The 16,596-nt window shown below is 45.7% G+C and overlaps 1 protein-coding gene across 3 annotated transcripts in view; it reads right to left on the bottom strand.

The window, feature by feature from the left end:
- Positions 1-2,048: 2,048 nt before the first annotated feature.
- tepsin (TEPSIN adaptor related protein complex 4 accessory protein) overlaps positions 2,049-16,596 on the bottom strand; it is a 50,747-nt gene continuing 36,199 nt past the window's right edge. For all 3 annotated transcript variants that reach the window (XM_038776613.1, XM_038776614.1, XM_038776615.1), the window contains 3 exons: positions 5,473-5,551; positions 4,603-4,737; positions 2,049-3,454 (listed from right to left, as the gene is read on the bottom strand). In XM_038776613.1, coding sequence (XP_038632541.1) covers positions 2,708-3,454; positions 4,603-4,737; positions 5,473-5,551 — 961 coding nt within the window. In that variant the 3' untranslated portion in view covers positions 2,049-2,707. The remainder of the gene's footprint in view (positions 3,455-4,602; positions 4,738-5,472; positions 5,552-16,596) is intronic.

Here is a 16,596-nt window from a genome sequence, read left to right as displayed (position 1 = left end):
TAGGCCTGCTCTGTTATTCAGTACGATGATGGGCTTCAACTATCTGTTCCCCACATGATTCTGTGAAAGACCAAAAATCCATCCTAATCGTAAATGTATTCAACAATACAGCATTCACAACCATCAGGTAGAGAATTTCAAAGATTCACAACACTTCAGTGAAGCAATTTTTCATCTCGGTCCTAAGATTGTTCCTGTTTTAGATTCCCCAACGAGCGGAAACAATCTCTGGGTATCAACTCTATCAATCCCTTTCAGAATCTTATGTTTCAAGAGATCGCTTCTTTCAGTTTACTCAGTTTCTGGTAAATGGTAACCCCAAGATGTTGATAGTGGAGTATTCAATGATGGTAATGCCATTAAAGGCCAACATGCTATTTGCTGTACCTGCATGTTAACTGTGTTCTTTGTATGAGTACATCTACAGCTCTCTGAACATCAACATTTACAAGTTTCTCACTTTCTAAAATATTTTGCTTTTCTTTCCCTACATTATACTGTTGTCCACTCACTTCACTATCTATATTCTATGCAGCCTTACTGTGTCCTCCCAGTTTACCTTTCCAGTCCGTGTTGTATTGTAAGTAAACACAGAAATATTACCTATCATTAATATAGATTGCAAGTTCCTGTGGCACTCCACTAGTTACAGCCTGCCATCTTGAAAATGCCCTGTTTATGTCTACGCTTTGATTCCTCTCCATTAAATCAATTTTCTTTCCATGCTAATATGTCATTCCCAACTCCATGAGCCATTATCTTGCCAATTAACCGTTCATGTGGCACCTTATCAAATGCTTTTTGGAAATCCAGGTGTGTCACATTGACTGGTTCCCGTTTAACTCCTCGTTCTCAAAAAAACTCTTAATACATTTATCTAACCGGATTTCAATTTTGTAAAACCATGTTGACTTGTTTTCATAGATTTTACAGTGCAGAAGGAGGCCATTCGGCCCATTGAGTCTGCACCGGCTCTTGGAAAGAGCACCCTACCCAAGCCCATACCTCCACCCTATCCCCATAACCCAGTAACCCCACCTAACACTAAGGGCAATTTGGACCCTAAGGGCAATTTAGCCTTGCCAATCCACCTAACCTGCACATCTTTGGACTGTGGGAGGAAACCCACGCACACACTGGGAGAACGTGCAGACTCCACACAGATAGTGACCCAAGCCGGGATTCGAACCTGGGACCCTGGAGCTGTGAAGCATTTGTGCTATCCACTATGCTACCGTGCTGCCCTAATGATACTATACTGTTCTAAGCATCCAGGTAACTTCTAGCACTCCTCCCCCAAATGTCCTGCAATGTCTGCAGCTCAGTTGTACAAATTGCAGACACTGCAGGTGTGGTTGTCTGGGACTCATGCATTCCGCATGCTGCAATCGTGACATTACATAAACCAATAAATAATCTAACCACTGTGTTACCGTGCAACTAGAGGTATACAGTGGAAGTAATGAGGTATCACAATTTAGTTCAGCACCAAAGCTTTTCCCAACCGCCTGCCCTGCCTTGCCTCATCTTTCACCACTGCCTAAAGTCTTAATAGATATCGCTCCTTGGTCATCCCCCTCCCTCAAATGTTGCCAGTTCTATTCAGTGCCTGTTTCTCTCCCTCCACCTTAAATTTATGGAGCAACTTATATCATTTTGATATACCAAATGTGCTGGATAAATGCAAGCTGTTGAAATAAAGTTGTTGATCCCTGAACATATAAAATTCTTTGGTATGCACCAAAATAATTGACTGTAAAGATAATACTATTACCAGCTTTTTAATACACTGGCTGACATAAGCTACTCAAACCACATGCTAGTCCAAAAAGAAACAACTTCTTGAAGGGAAAATGTGGTTGGCAGCTCCAAAATGGCAATCTCTAGGAATATATTAGCATCATTTCCCTTATGTCAGTCTCTAAAATTTCAGATTGAGTCAGCCTTCAAGATAATTAAATTTGTCTTTGGCTGGGACATCTCACTGACATAATTTGGCTTGGTTTTAAATACAAGAGCCGGGAAACAGAAAGGTAAGATGCAACAACTTTCAATGCAGCATTAAAAACTGTACTTTTATTAATCAGCAGCATTTGTAACACATTGAAATAATTCTTTGTTAACTTGATTGGGCACCCATTTGTTATAAGCAGACGGTCCTCCGAAATGAGAATTTTATTTTTGTTTTCATGCACCTGCATCAAGCAGCTGGCACAATGACAAGTTGGCAGCACAATGGAATCATTGAAATCTGCACTTGTACTGTTTTTGTTTTGTAGTATTTAATATCATGTATTCTTCCAAAGCATGCTTTGGTTGTTATACAATGTGATATATCAATTCGCATTCCGAAAACACTTCCTGAAGTACGCATGGTAGAATGCACAACAATCCAATTAATCTATGGTTTTGCAAACAAATTACATTTTCTGACAGCCACCTTCAAACGTGGTCACATTTAAAACTACTGTTTTGGTTGGCTTGAAGGCACAAAGTTCATCATTTGGATTGATTAGTGACTAATCCTCAGCTGCCAGTTTTGTTCTTAAGTTGGCTGCTTGATAGTGTCTGATATCACCACAAACACTAGATTCTGATAAACAAAAACCAAACTATGCCTCACCTGCTTTTGTCTGCACAGGAACAATATCTAAAATAATTTGTGTGTGAAAGTGCCATACTTGTTTCATTCTGGTTCAGTGGCAACTCAAATACTGTGCGAAGAGGGGGATGTATTAAGAAACGAGAATACAGATGTTTGGTTACATTCAGAGTCAGTTTGTCCTCGGTTACCATGCGGTACCTTCACCTCAGTTGTACTGCATACTGGTATTTTATTCTGTCCTGCTAATGTGTGCACTTGTCTGGCTGATCCTCGGTTAATACAGGGCTTCAGAAATAGAGCAGGTGTTTCACGCACCACAAGAACCATGTCGGCAAACAAAGAGAGTTTACTGTCTGTGTCTTCGGGAGCTGTGCTCTGGCATTGCACAGATTGTAGCTTGGGTTCTGCAGTTATTCTCTCGTACTGTTCACAATGTAAGTTTTGCTCAGTTGTAGAGGTTTGTGTTTTCGAACGTGGTTGACGTTTTTCAGTATTCACTGCACAGGATGAAATTTCAGTCACTTTCTCTGTACCTTGAGCTTTAACCTCTGGCGCTGAAAGAGATGGAAATGCCGGGCTCTGGTTTTCTTGTGAGATTGAGGTACCTTGTGACAATGGGGGTATACACCGTGATGATCCTTGGTTTTCTAATCGTGAAATCGTCTCTAACCCAGGATGGAAATGCAATGGTTCAGTCAATGTTTTCCCTTTCAGCCCTGAATTGAGGTTGGTTAAAGGTGTCACGGCATTACATGACGGGGTGTCATGAGAAATAGGCAGAGGGATTTCCGATGCTGAGCTCTGAGATACCGGCTTACTCCCATCTAAAGCCTGAAACTGCCTCAGAATCTTTAAAACAAAATGAACAAAATATTAACATCTGTACATTTCATGATTGTACCTTGGCACCTCCTACAGCACACTGCCAGAGTTTTTTGCCTCCCACAAAAGACATGCAAATGTCGACCCATTTAAAAATAAATTAGAGACTTCTCCCAATTTCCTTTCCAACAGGAATTTTAATAGTGCCATTAACATATTAAGGCACCCCAAAGCATTTTTCCTTTTCCATCCTCCATACCATCTCACTTCCCAGAACAATGATAAAGGACTGGAGTTCTCCCAATTGAGGAAGAGAGCCCAGTAGAAGCTACATCTAGCACCAAGCCCAACACCTATTTGTGGTGGTCTTTTAGTGGGATCTTTGCAGGTAAATTTTCTCCTTTTATATTCATCGCATGGATTTTGCACCTATACCTGCAATCCACCTCAAAGAGGAGAACGCCTCCCATACTCTTCAACCACCATTAAGAATAAACTTACATTTAAATTGCTCTGTTTACAGCCCACACAATATCTCAAAGTAATTCACAACCAATGAATTGATTTTGGAGTTTAGTTACTGTTGCATCAGAAAATATGACAGCAATTGCAGAGCAACCTGCAAACAACAGGGATGATGAATAGAGGTAATCTGTTTTTGGTCAGATTAACACAGCAAGAATTTCCTGTTCTTTCTCAAATAAAGCCGCATCCGCCTAAACATGCAGGCATCTTGTCCCAGTGCAGCACTATATACCACGCTGGAGTGTCAGATTATGACTGGAATGTTGCATTGTGATAATGGACACTGAATTCTGAAGGGGCTAAAGCTATACTAGACTAAACTTTAGGCAACTGTGGGGAAGGTGGAGGAGGCTGAGCCTTAAGCGAAGCTATTGATGAGTAAACCAGTAAATGTAAAGTATAATTATGGGAAATAAAATATGAACAAAATACAGTAATTACCTACAACATTAACTAATGTCTTATTATTACAAACAGAGGGTAGGCTATAACATTATTACTGGAATCATTTAGCATATTGTGAAGATTACAGGCATTTGACAAATAATTTAAAATATAGTCCCTGGGGTTTTGCATATAAATGTGCAATGTTTTGAATGAAGACATTTTCTTAGCTGTGAGAATAGTGATGATTTTGACAAGTAACTTACCTTTGTGGCTCGATTAGTCACAGGCCCTGGTCTACCCTCACTCAACAGCTGCAAGCACTTGTGGGTTATTGCAAATATCTGGTCATGTGATAACAGGTCAGAGCACATGAGGGTGGAGAGAACGCTCATTGACCTCTACAAGAAGAAAAAAACAAATCATCATGAATATATTCAAAAAGGACAAAATTAGTTCCTCCGAACACAGTATACAGACACAACTATCAAATGCTGTACATCTGCTACTTCTTGTGAACAAAATAGTGAAATATTTAAATAAACACAAGTTGATGGAGTCCAAGATGTCTGTGAAGGGTCCAAGTCACCAGTCTAAACAATAGCTATGTTCCAGAAGAACTTCAACTTTCATAGGAGCCTCTCGAGTTAGGGATAACAGTGATTCTTAATAGCCTAAAGCATTGCAGCTGCAAAATAGTTATGATAGTCGCTGTGCTTATGTGAATGAAATCTTGGAACTCCACATCACCAGAGATAGATTGAGTGTTATCAATTGGCCTCGAGTCCCTGTTCAAGGATATTTTTATAAAAGTTGATTGTAATATCATTTTACTCCTCGTTCATAAATGTGACCAAATCTATCCTCTGTATTTAGATTAGCCAGACAATTATTCTGTACATGCAATGTGGAATTTTTTGTTTTCCAATTTAGCAGCTGCTGGCACGGTACTACCTCCGGAACGCAACTTTTACAGAACTGGAATTATTCCGTACTGTTTCAAATCCCAGGGATCATTAGCCTGATTGATTTCTGATTAGCAAGCCTGGGAAGATAAAAGACATGCATTCATCTTGTGTCATGTTTCGCAGTTCTTTGAAGATAAATGAACTGCTATGAAACTCGAAAGTAAATACCATGTTGACAGAGTTGGATGGGTCCTTCAGTTTTTCATTGAGTAGCTCCACGACCACTTCACAGTTGAGTAATCCACACCTGAATTTGGTAAGAGATAGATACTGTATTAAAGCAAAGTTAATCTCACAAGAGCTAAACAGTGTCCCAGAATGAAGTTTATAAACTGTTCAGCAAGTAAATTGGTTAATGCTGAAAAACATTTTCTAGATCAGGCTTGTCCGACCTTTTCATGCGAGGAGCCACATTTCAATTATTTTCCTCACGCCAGGGTCCAATGAGCAAATTTCAAAAAGATTAGGTTTGGCACAACATTAAACATGAATTTCCCTCAAATGTTGAGGTAAGAAGAAAAGAAACAACTTCCTAAGCAAAAATAAAACAATGTCAAAGCAACAAATTAAGTATTTAAAATGCTGAATAATTAATAACAGTGACCGAGAGAGAGAGGAACGAAATTGTGTTTTTCCGGATCACTCTTGGTACTAATTTTCACTTACCGTCACCCACTATTTGAGTTGGTATATGGGGGTGAGGGACAGTGTGAACCCTGAGACTAGGGGTAAACTAGATTGTCTCGCTTACACGCTGATAGGAACAGGAGTAGGCCATTCAGCCCCTCGACCCTGATCCACCATTCAATGAGCATGGCTTATCTGTGGCCTAACTCCATATACCTGCTTCCGGCCCATATTCCTTAATACCTTTGCTGAACAAAAATGTGTCTGTCTCAGTTGTAAAATTAACAACTTATCTAGCATCAATTGCCATTTGTTGAATAGAGTTTCAAACCTCTAACACCCTTTGTGAGTGAAAGTGCTTCCTAACATCTCTCCTGAACAGTCTGGCCTTAATGTTTAGATTATGCTCCCTAATCCTAGAATCTGCAACTGGTGGAAACAGTCTGTCTTTATCTACCCTGTCTTTTCTTCTTAATATCTTGAAGACTTCAATCAGATCACCCCTTAACCTTCTGAAGTCTGGAGAAAATAGGCCTATGTGGCACTTCCTCCAAGGCCAAAATATTCTTCCTACGGTGTGGTGTCCAGATCTGCTCACAGTACTCCAAATGGAATCTAACCAGGGTTTTGTGAAGCTGTAGCTTAACCTCTACATCCTCATACTCCAATCCTCTAGATATAACGGCCAGCATTCCATTAGCCTTCTTACTACTTTCTGCACTTGTTTGTGGCATTTCAAAGGTCAATGCTCCTGAACCCCCAGGTCTCTGAACATCTACTGAATTTAACATCATACCACCTGGAAGGTACCCTGACCTATCCTTTAATGGTCCAAAATGGATAACATAATATTTGCTTACATTGAAATCCATCTGCTAGTTTTGCCTATTCACCTAGTCTATCACAATCCTGTTGCAGTTTTATGCTATCGTCTACACTTGCCCATTCACCTAGTCTATCAAAATCCTGTTGCAGTTTTATGCTGTCATCTACACTCCAATGCCACCCAACTTTGTCATCAGCTAATTTGGATATATGATTTTCTATGCCATTATCCAAGTCGCTAATGAACGTGAACATTGACGCCCTAACACAGATCCCAGTGGGACGCCATTAGTCACATCCTGCCAATTTGAGTGCCTACCCATTATCCCTACTTCCTGTCACCTGCCACTCAACCAATTTCCCAGCCATGTCAGAAATGTTCCCTCAATTCCGTGGGCTTCAAACTTAGTTAACAACTTATGCCTTCTGGGAGTCCATACAAACAACATCCATAGATATTCCCCTGTCCACCACCTTAATCACCTCTTCAAAAAATTCAATAAGGTTTGACGAACATTACCTATCTGTCATGAAACCATGCTGGCTCTTCCTGATAAAATGAAAATCTTTGCATTGTTCAGTTAACGTATCCTTGATTGTAGACTCCCAACAATTTCCCCACCACAGATGTTTGGCTGTAATTCCCTGGTTTTCCTCTTTTGTCCTTCTTAAAAAGCAGAGAGAGTCACAGACTCCCTAGAGTGCAGAAGGAGTTCATTCGGCTCATCGCATCTGCAACGACCCTTGGAAAGAGCACCCGACTTAGGCCCACGCCTTCCCATATCCCCATAACCCCACCTAACTCTTTGGACACGAAAGGGCAATTTAGAATGGTCAATCTACCTAACCTGCATATCTTTGGGCTGTGGGAGGAAACCAGAGCACCTGCAGGAAACCCACGCAGACATGGGGAGAAAGTGCAAACTCCACACAGACGGTGACCCGAGGCTGGAATTGAACCCAGGTCCCTGGAGCTGTGAGACAGCAGTGCTAACCACTGTGCCAACTCGCTGCACAGCGACATGAGCAATTTTCCAATCCAAAAGAACGACTCCTGAATCTAGCGAACTCTGATATTAGGGCATCAACAACAAGCACCGCTATTTCCTTTAACACTTTCGATGGAAACCATCAGGTCCTGGGAATTTGTCACTCTAGTTCCGTAAATCACATCTCCCAACCCCCACCAGCAGCCAGTTTATTCTCTCCCCCAACATCAACAGCCAGACTCTTCTCCCCCCAACAGCAGCAGCCAGTCCCTTCACTCCCCCAACACCAGCAGCCAGTCCCTTCTCTCCCCCAACACCAGCAGCCAGTCCCTTCTCTCCCCCAACACCAGCAGCCAGTCCCTTCTCTCCCCCAACACCAGCAGCCAGTCCCTTCTCTCCCCCAACACCAGCAGTCAGTCCCTTCTCTCCCCCAACACCAGCAGCCAGTCCCTTCTCTCCCCCAACACCAGCAGCCAGTCCCTTCTCTCCCCCAACAGCAGCAGCCAGTCCCTTCTCTCCCCAACACCAGCAACCAGTCCGTTTTCTCCCCCAACACCAGCAGCAGCCAGTCCCTTCTCTCCCCCAACACCAGCAGCCAGTCCCTTCTCTCCCCCAACACCAGCAGCCAGTCCCTTCTCTCCCCCAACACCAGCAGCCAGTCCCTTCTCTTCCCCAACACCAGCAGCCAGTCCCTTCTCTCCCCCAACACCAGCAGCCAGTCCCTTCTCTCCCCAAACACCAGCAGCCAGTCCCTTCTCTCCCCCAACACCAGCAGCCAGACTCTTCTCCCCCCAACACCAGCAGCCAGTCCCTTCTCTCCCCCAACAGCAGCAGCCAGTCCCTTCTCTCCCCCAACACCAGCAGCCAGTCCCTTCTCTCCCCCAACTCCAGCAGCAGCCAGGCAATTTTCTCCCCCAACACCAGCAGCCAGTCCCTTCTCTCCCCCAACAGCAGCAGCCCTTCTCTCCCCCAACATCCAGCAGCAGCCAGGCCATTCTCTCCCCCAACACCAGCAGCCCTTCTCTCCCCCAACACCAGCAGCCAGACCCTTCTCTCCCCCAACACCAGCAGCCAGTCCCTTCTCTCCCCCAACACCAGCAGCCAGACTCTTCTCCCCCCCCCCCCCAACACCAGCAGCCAGTCCCTTCTCTCCCCCAACACCAGCAGCAGCCAGGCCCTTCTCTCCCCCAACATCAGCAGCAGCCAGGCCCTTCTCTCCACCAACACCAGCAGCCAGGCCTTTCTCTCCCCCAACTCCAGCAGCAGCCAGGCCATTCTCTCCCCCAACACCAGCAGCCCTTCTCTCCCCCAACACCAGCAGCCAGACCCTTCTCTCCCCCAACACCAGCAGCCAGACTCTTCTCCGCCCAACACCAGCAGTCAGTCCCTTCTCTCCCCCAACACCAGCAGCCAGACTCTTCTCCGCCCAACACCAGCAGCCAGACTCTTCTCCGCCCAACACCAGCAGCCAGACCCTTCTCTCCCCCAATACCAGCAGCCAGACTCTTCTCCCCCCAACAACACCAGCAGCCAGTCCCTTCTCTCCCCCAACACCAGCAGCCAGACTCTTCTCCGCCCAACAGCAGCAGTCAGTCCCTTCTCTCCCCCAACACCAGCAGCAGCCAGGCCTTTCTCTCCCCCAACTCCAGCAGCCAGTCCCTTCTCTCCCCCAACACCAGCAGCCAGTCCCTTCTCTCCCCCAACACCAGCAGCCAGTCCCTTCTCTCCCCCAACACCAGCAGCCAGTCCCTTCTCTCCCCCAGCACCAGCTGCCAGTCCCTTCTCTCCCCCAACACCAGCAGCCAGTCCCTTTTCTCCCCCAACACCAGCAGCAGCCAGTCCCTTCTCTCCCCCAACACCAGCAGCCAGTCCCTTCTCTCCCCCAACACCAGCAGCAGCCAGGCCCTTCTCTCCCCCAACACCAGCAGCCAGTCCCTTCTCTCCCCCAACACCAGCAGCCAGTCCCTTTTCTCCCCCAACACCAGCAGCCAGTCCCTTCTCTCCCCCAACACCAGCAGCCAGTCCCTTCTCTCCCTCAACACCAGCAGCCAGTCCCTTCTCTCCCCCAGCACCAGCTGCCAGTCCCTTCTCTCCCCCAACACCAGCAGCCAGTCCCTTCTCTCCCCAACACCAGCAACCAGTCCGTTTTCTCCCCCAACACCAGCAGCAGCCAGTCCCTTCTCTCCCCCAACACCAGCAGCCAGTCCCTTCTCTCCCCCAACACCAGCAGCCAGTCCCTTCTCTCCCCCAACACCAGCAGCCAGTCCCTTCTCTCCACCAACACCAGCAGCCAGTCCCTTCTCTCCCCCAACACCAGCAGCCAGTCCCTTCTCTCCCCCAACACCAGCAGCCAGTCCCTTCTCTCCCCCAACACCAGCAGCCAGTCCCTTCTCTCCCCCAACACCAGCAGCCAGTCCCTTCTCTCCCCCAACACCAGAAGCCAGTCCCTTCTCTCCACCAACACCAGCAGCCAGTCCCTTCTCTCCCCCAACACCAGCAGCCAGTCCCTTCTCTCCCCCAACACCAGCAGCCAGTCCCTTCTCTCCCCCAACACCAGCAGCCAGTCCCTTCTCTCCCCCAACACCAGCAGCCAGTCCCTTCTCTCCCCCAACACCAGCAGCCAGTCCCTTCTCTCCCCCAACACCAGCAGCCAGTCCCTCTCTCCCCCAACACCAGCAGCCAGTCCCTTCTCTCCCCCAACACCAGCAGCCAGTCCCTTCTCTCCCCCAACACCAGCAGCCAGTCCCTTCTCTCCCCCAACACCAGCAGCCAGTCCCTTCTCTCCCCCAACACCAGCAGCCAGTCCCTTCTCTCCCCCAAAACCAGCAGCCAGTCCCTTCTCTCCCCCAACACCAGAAGCCAGTCCCTTTTCTCCCCCAACACCAGAAGCCAGTCGTCTCCACCTAGTCTCCCGTTCCCAGTTATAATTGATTCAATTAATTCGTCAGATGCATTGGGTGACTTAGGATCAAGTTTTGGATCAAATCCTGGAAATTCTTTCCGAACAGCACTGTGGTGTACTTGCACCTGATGGGCTTCAGCAATTCAAGGAGGGAGCTCATCACCACCTTCTCAAGGGCAATTACGGATAGGTAACAAATGCTGGCCTAGCCAGTGATGCCTACATCTCCTGAAAGAACAATAACAAGTTATGCACTGCCTAATTAAGAAATTCCTCAGTTTTGCAAGAATCATTGGCTTTACAACATTGTGGGCAGTGAGGAATGCAGCTACCATATGAATAGAGTCATAGGGGTCTACAGCACAAAAAAGACCTTAGGTCCATTGCGTCTGCATCGGTCAAAAATAACTACCTAAGTATTCTAATCCCATTTTCCAGCACTTGGCCCTAGCCTTGCATACCTTGGCATAGCAAATGCACATCTAAACACTTAATCTGAGGGTCTCTGCCTCCACCACCCTTTCAGGCAGTGAGTTCCATACTCCTTCTGGATGAAAATGTTTTTCCTCACATCCCCTCCAAACCTCCTGTCCTTACCTTACATATATGCCCCCTGGTCATTGATCCCTCCACAGTTTCTTACTGTCCACTCTAAGCCCTTTATAATTTTATACATCTCAATCACGTACCCACTCATTCTCCTCTGCTCCAAGGAAAATGACCCCAGTCTATCCAATCTCTCCATAACTAAAATTCTCCAGCTCTGGCCGCGTCCTGGTAAATCTCCTCTGCACCCTCTCCAGCGCTATCACATCCCTCCTACAATGTGGATTCCAGAACTGCACACAGTACTATGGCTCTGCTTAACCAATGTTCTATACAGCACCAGCCTAACCTCCTTACTCTTAAACTATACGCCTCGGCTAATAAAGGCAAGATAGATAGAGATAGAGAAATACAGCACAAAACAGGCCCTTCGGCCCACGATGTTGCGCCGAACTTTTGTCCTAGGTTAATCATAGAATTTTGGACAATTTTTTATGGCCAGTCCACCCAACCTGCACATCTTTGGACTGTGGGAGGAAACCGGAGTACCCGGAGGAAACCCACGCAGTCACGGGGAGGATGTGCAGACTTCACACAGACAGTGACCCAAGTCGAAATCGAACTTGGGACCCTGGAGCTGTGAAGCAATTGTGCTATCCACAATGCTACCGTGCTGCCCTTAAGAAGTTAACCTACACTCCATTATTCTACCCTAATCCATGTACCTATCCAATAGCCGCTTGAAGGTCCCTAACGTTTCCGACTCAACTACTTCCACAGGCAGTGCATTCCATGCCCCCACTACTCTCTGGGTAAAGAACCTACCTCTGACATCCCCTCTATATCTTCCACCATTTATCTTAAATTTATGTCCCCTTGTAATGGTGTGTTTCACCCGGGGAAAAAGTCTGACTGTCTACTCTATCTGTTCCCCTAATCATCTTATAAACCTCTATCAAGTCGCCCCTCATCCTTCTCTGTTCTAATGAGAAAAGGCCTAGCACCCTCAACCTTTCCTCGTATGACCTACTCTCCATTCCAGGCAACATCCTGGTAAATCTCCTTTGCACCTTTTCCAAAGCTTCCACATCCTTCCTAAAATGAGGCGACCAGAACTGCACACAGTACTCCAAATGTGGCCTGACCAAGGTTTTGTACAGCTGCATCATCACCTCACGGCTCTTAAATTCAATCCCTCTGCTAATGAACGCTAGCACACCATAGGCCTTCTTCACAGCTCTATCCACTTGAGTGGCAACTTTCAAAGATCTATGAACATAGACCCCAAGATCTCTCTGCTCTTCCACATTGCCAAGAACCCTACCGTTAACCCTGTATTCCGCATTCCTATTTGTCATTCCAAAATGGACAACCTCACACTTGTCAGGGTTAAACTCCACAGTGACCCAAGCCGGAATCGAACCTGGGACCCTGGAGCTGTGAAGCGATTGTGCGATCCACAATGCTACCGTGCTGCCACGTGCAAGTGTATCATATGCCTTCAAAACCATTTTATCCACCTTAAGGGACTGATGTATATGCACACAAAGATCACTCTCCTTCCCAGGGTCCTGTTGTTTATCATGTATTCTCTTGCTTTGTTTGTCCTGCCAAGTGCATCACATCACACTTATCTGGATTGAATTCTATTTGCCACTGACCAGCCCACCTGACGAACCTGACGAAAACCTCCTGTAATCTAAGGTAATCCTATTTATTATTAACTATTTATCGCCCCAACAATTTTCAAATCGTCCACAACCTTACTGATCCAACCCTCCTACATTAATGTCTGAATCATTTATATAAACCACAAACAGTAAGGGCTCCAGCACTGATCCCTGCGGGACCCCACTGGACACAGGTATCCAGTCAGAAAAACACTCCTCGACCATCACCCAGTGCTGCCTGCCACTCAGCCAATCCTGGATCCAATTGACCAAATTTCCTTGGATCCCATGGGATCTTACCTTTGTCATCAGTCTTCCATGTGGGACCTTACCAAAAGCCTTGCTGAAGTCCAAGTAGACTATGTCACATGCATTGCCCTCATCTACTCACCTGGTCACCTCTACGAAAAATTAGATCAAGTTGTCAAACATGACTTCCCCTTGACAAAACCATGCTGACTGTTCGATTAATCCCTGCCTCTCCAAATGCAGATTAATTCTCAGAATTGATTCCAATAGTTTCCCCACCATGGACATTAGGCTGACTGGCCTTTAGCTTCCTTGTTCATCCCTTCCTCCATTCTTGAATAATAACAATAATAATTGCTTATTGTCACAAGTAGACTTCAATGCAGTTACTGTGAAAAGCCCCGACCACATTGGTTATCTTCCAGTCCTCTGGCAACTCTTGTGGCCAGAATGGAGTTGAAAATAATTGCCCCTGCTATTTCCTTTCTTGCCTTACTTAACAGCCTGGGATATATTTCATCCAGCCCTGGATATAAATCTACTTTTAAGCCTGCCAGACCACTAAGAATCTCTTCTCTGTCTATGTTAATTTCTTTAATTGTATCACAGTCCTTCTCTCCAATTTCTATTCCTACATCTCACTAGTAGACACTGACACAAAGTATTAATTTAGAACCCTACCTATGGCACGGTAGCACAGTGGTTAACACTGTTGCTTCACCGCTCCAGAATCCCAGGTTCGATTCCCGGCTTGGGCCACTGTCTGTGCGGAGTCTGCACGTTCTCCCCGTGTCTGCTTGGGTTTCCTCCGAGTGCTCCGGTTTCTTCCCACAGTCCTAAGATGTGCAGGTTAGGTGGACTGACCATGCTAAATTGCCCTTAATGTCCAAAAAGGATAGGTAAGGTTACTGGGTTACGGGGATAGGATGGAGGTGTGGGCTTAAGTAGGGTGCTCTTTCCAAGGGGTGCTCTTTCAAACGGACCCCGATGCTGACTACTGGCCTCCACCGTGTTTGCTAACCGTCTTTCCAAGTGCAGATTCGATGGGTCAAATGGCCTCCTTCTGCACTCTAGATTCGATGTCCTCCAGCTCCCCACACACATTGCCACCGTGGTCCTTAAGGGGTCCTATTCTTTCCCTAGTTATCTTTTTACCCTGAATGTACTTGTAAAACAACTTCGGATTTTCCTTTATTTTACCTGAGTGTTCTTTCAGTTGCCTTTTCTGTTCTCCTAATTTCCTTTTTAAGATCCCTCTTGCATATTCTATACAGCCCCAGAAATTCTGCTGTTTTGAGCTCTCAATATCTGCCACAAGCTTCCCTGTTTCTCTTTATCCAATGCTGTATATCCGTCAATATGAAGGGTTCACTGGATTTGTTGGCCCACTTTTTTCTTTTTTGGAATATGTTGGTCCTGTACTCTCCCTATTCCCTTCTTGAATGCGTCCACTGTTCTGTCATAGATTTATCTGCCTCCGTTCACTCTGGCAAAATCATATCAGCCTAATTCCAGTTTAGAAGTTGATTTCATGCCCATCCTTGTCCTTTTCCAATCTAATGAAGTTATGATCGCTTTCTGAAAAATGCTCACCACTGATACTTCAACCACTTGCCCAGCTTTGTGACCTAAAATTAAGTCTAGGGCTGCCCCCTCTCCTGCAGGATTTTCTACGTACTGGCTTAAAAATCTCTCTTGGGACACATTTTAAAAATTCTGCTCCCTCTAAACCTTTCATACTATGACTACCCCAGTTAACATCGGAGAAGTTGAAATCTCCCACTATCACTACCCTATTGCTTTTACACTTCTGAAATTTACCTACGTATTTGCTCTTCTATTTGTCTTGGACTGTTAGGGGGCCTACATAACACTCCCAGCAATGTGATTGCTCCTTTTTGTTTTTTAAGTTCGACCCATACAGCTTCATTCGAAGAGCCTTCGAAAATGTCATCCCTCCTTATTGCTGTAATTGATTCCCTAGTCAAAATTGAGACACCCCCCTCCTCCTTTACCTCCTGAAGATCCTCCATCCTGGAATATTGAACTGCCAATCTTATCCCCCTCTTAACCATGCCTCAGTGATAGCAATGCCATCCTACACCCATATTTTAATTTGTGCCCTCAACTCATCTGCCTTGTTTGTCAGACTCCTTGCATTAAAATAAAAGCCATCCAGTCTTGCCAAACTCCCTTGTGTCTAATGAATCATTTGCTGGCCATTCCAAACTTGACTCTGCATCTCCCCCTGCTGAACCCTCTCTTAGATCCCATCCCCTGCCAAGCTAGTTTAAACCCTCCCCAACAGCACTAGCAAACCTCCCTGCAAGGACACTGGTCCCATTTTGGTTCAAGTGCAACTCGTCCACCGTGTACAGGTCCCACCATCTCCAAAAACATTGCCAATCTCCCAGAAATCTAAATCCCTCCCTCCTGCACAATCTCTCCAGCGACACATTCATCTGGACTAACCTCCTATTTCTATACTCACTAGCATGTGCACCAGAAATAATCCAGATTTTAATACCTCTGGGTCCTTTTTTAAAAATCTGCTTCCTAGTTCCTTAAATTCTGCTTGTAGGACATCATCCCTTTTTCTGCTTAAATCAGTGGTACCAATGTGTACAATGATACCTGTTTGTTTGCCCTCCCCCTTCAGAAAGTCCTGCAGCTGTTCAGTGACACCCCTCACATTGGCACCAGGGAAGCAACATCCTGGAGTCTCTTTTGTGGCAACAGAAATGCCTCTGTTCCCCTTGCAACTGAATCCCCTGCCAGCATAACCCTGCCTTTCTTCCCCCTCCCCTCTTGTGCAGCAGACACACCCAATGGGTGCCATGAAGTTGGCTGCCACTGCTTTCCCCTGCACATTCATCTCCCCCAACAGTATCCAAAATGGTGTATGTTAGAGGGGGGGGGGGGGGGGGGCAGTCACAGGGGATTCATGCACTACCTGCCTTCCTCTGCTCTGCCTCGTGGTCACCCATGTCTGTGCTGCCTGTTCAATCTTCAGCTGTGGCGTGACCACCTCATTGAACATGCTATCCACGACTTGCTCAGCATCGCAGATGCTCCGCAGTGAATCCACCCTCAGCTCTACCTCCGAAATACAGTTAGCATTTAAATCTAAATTTAGATAGTTTAGCACAGTGCGCACTGACCAAGACATCAACTTTAGAAGCCATGTTTGGAGCCAAATTACAAAGAGAGTACTTTATTTGATTTCTTTTTGAGAGCATTTCAGAACTGGTCTCCCAAAGAGTTTCCATAAGACGATGAGTGAAGTGGCTTATTAAAACTGTACTATTCAAAAATTCAATCAGAAAAAATAGGGAACAATAAATTAAGAAATTCGGACCAAATTCTTGGATTGTAATCTTATGGACATTGCAGTTTTCAAACAATCATCCATTACAGTGTATGTTAGAAATTTAAAAATCTGTTGCTGCTACCGATTTCAGAAATTCAATGAAGTGGTTTTATC

The sequence above is a fragment of the Scyliorhinus canicula genome, chromosome 18 (assembly GCF_902713615.1).
Source record: "Scyliorhinus canicula chromosome 18, sScyCan1.1, whole genome shotgun sequence".
NCBI classification, from domain to species: Eukaryota; Metazoa; Chordata; class Chondrichthyes; order Carcharhiniformes; family Scyliorhinidae; genus Scyliorhinus; species Scyliorhinus canicula.
This window is presented reverse-complemented; position numbering and strand designations above follow the sequence as displayed.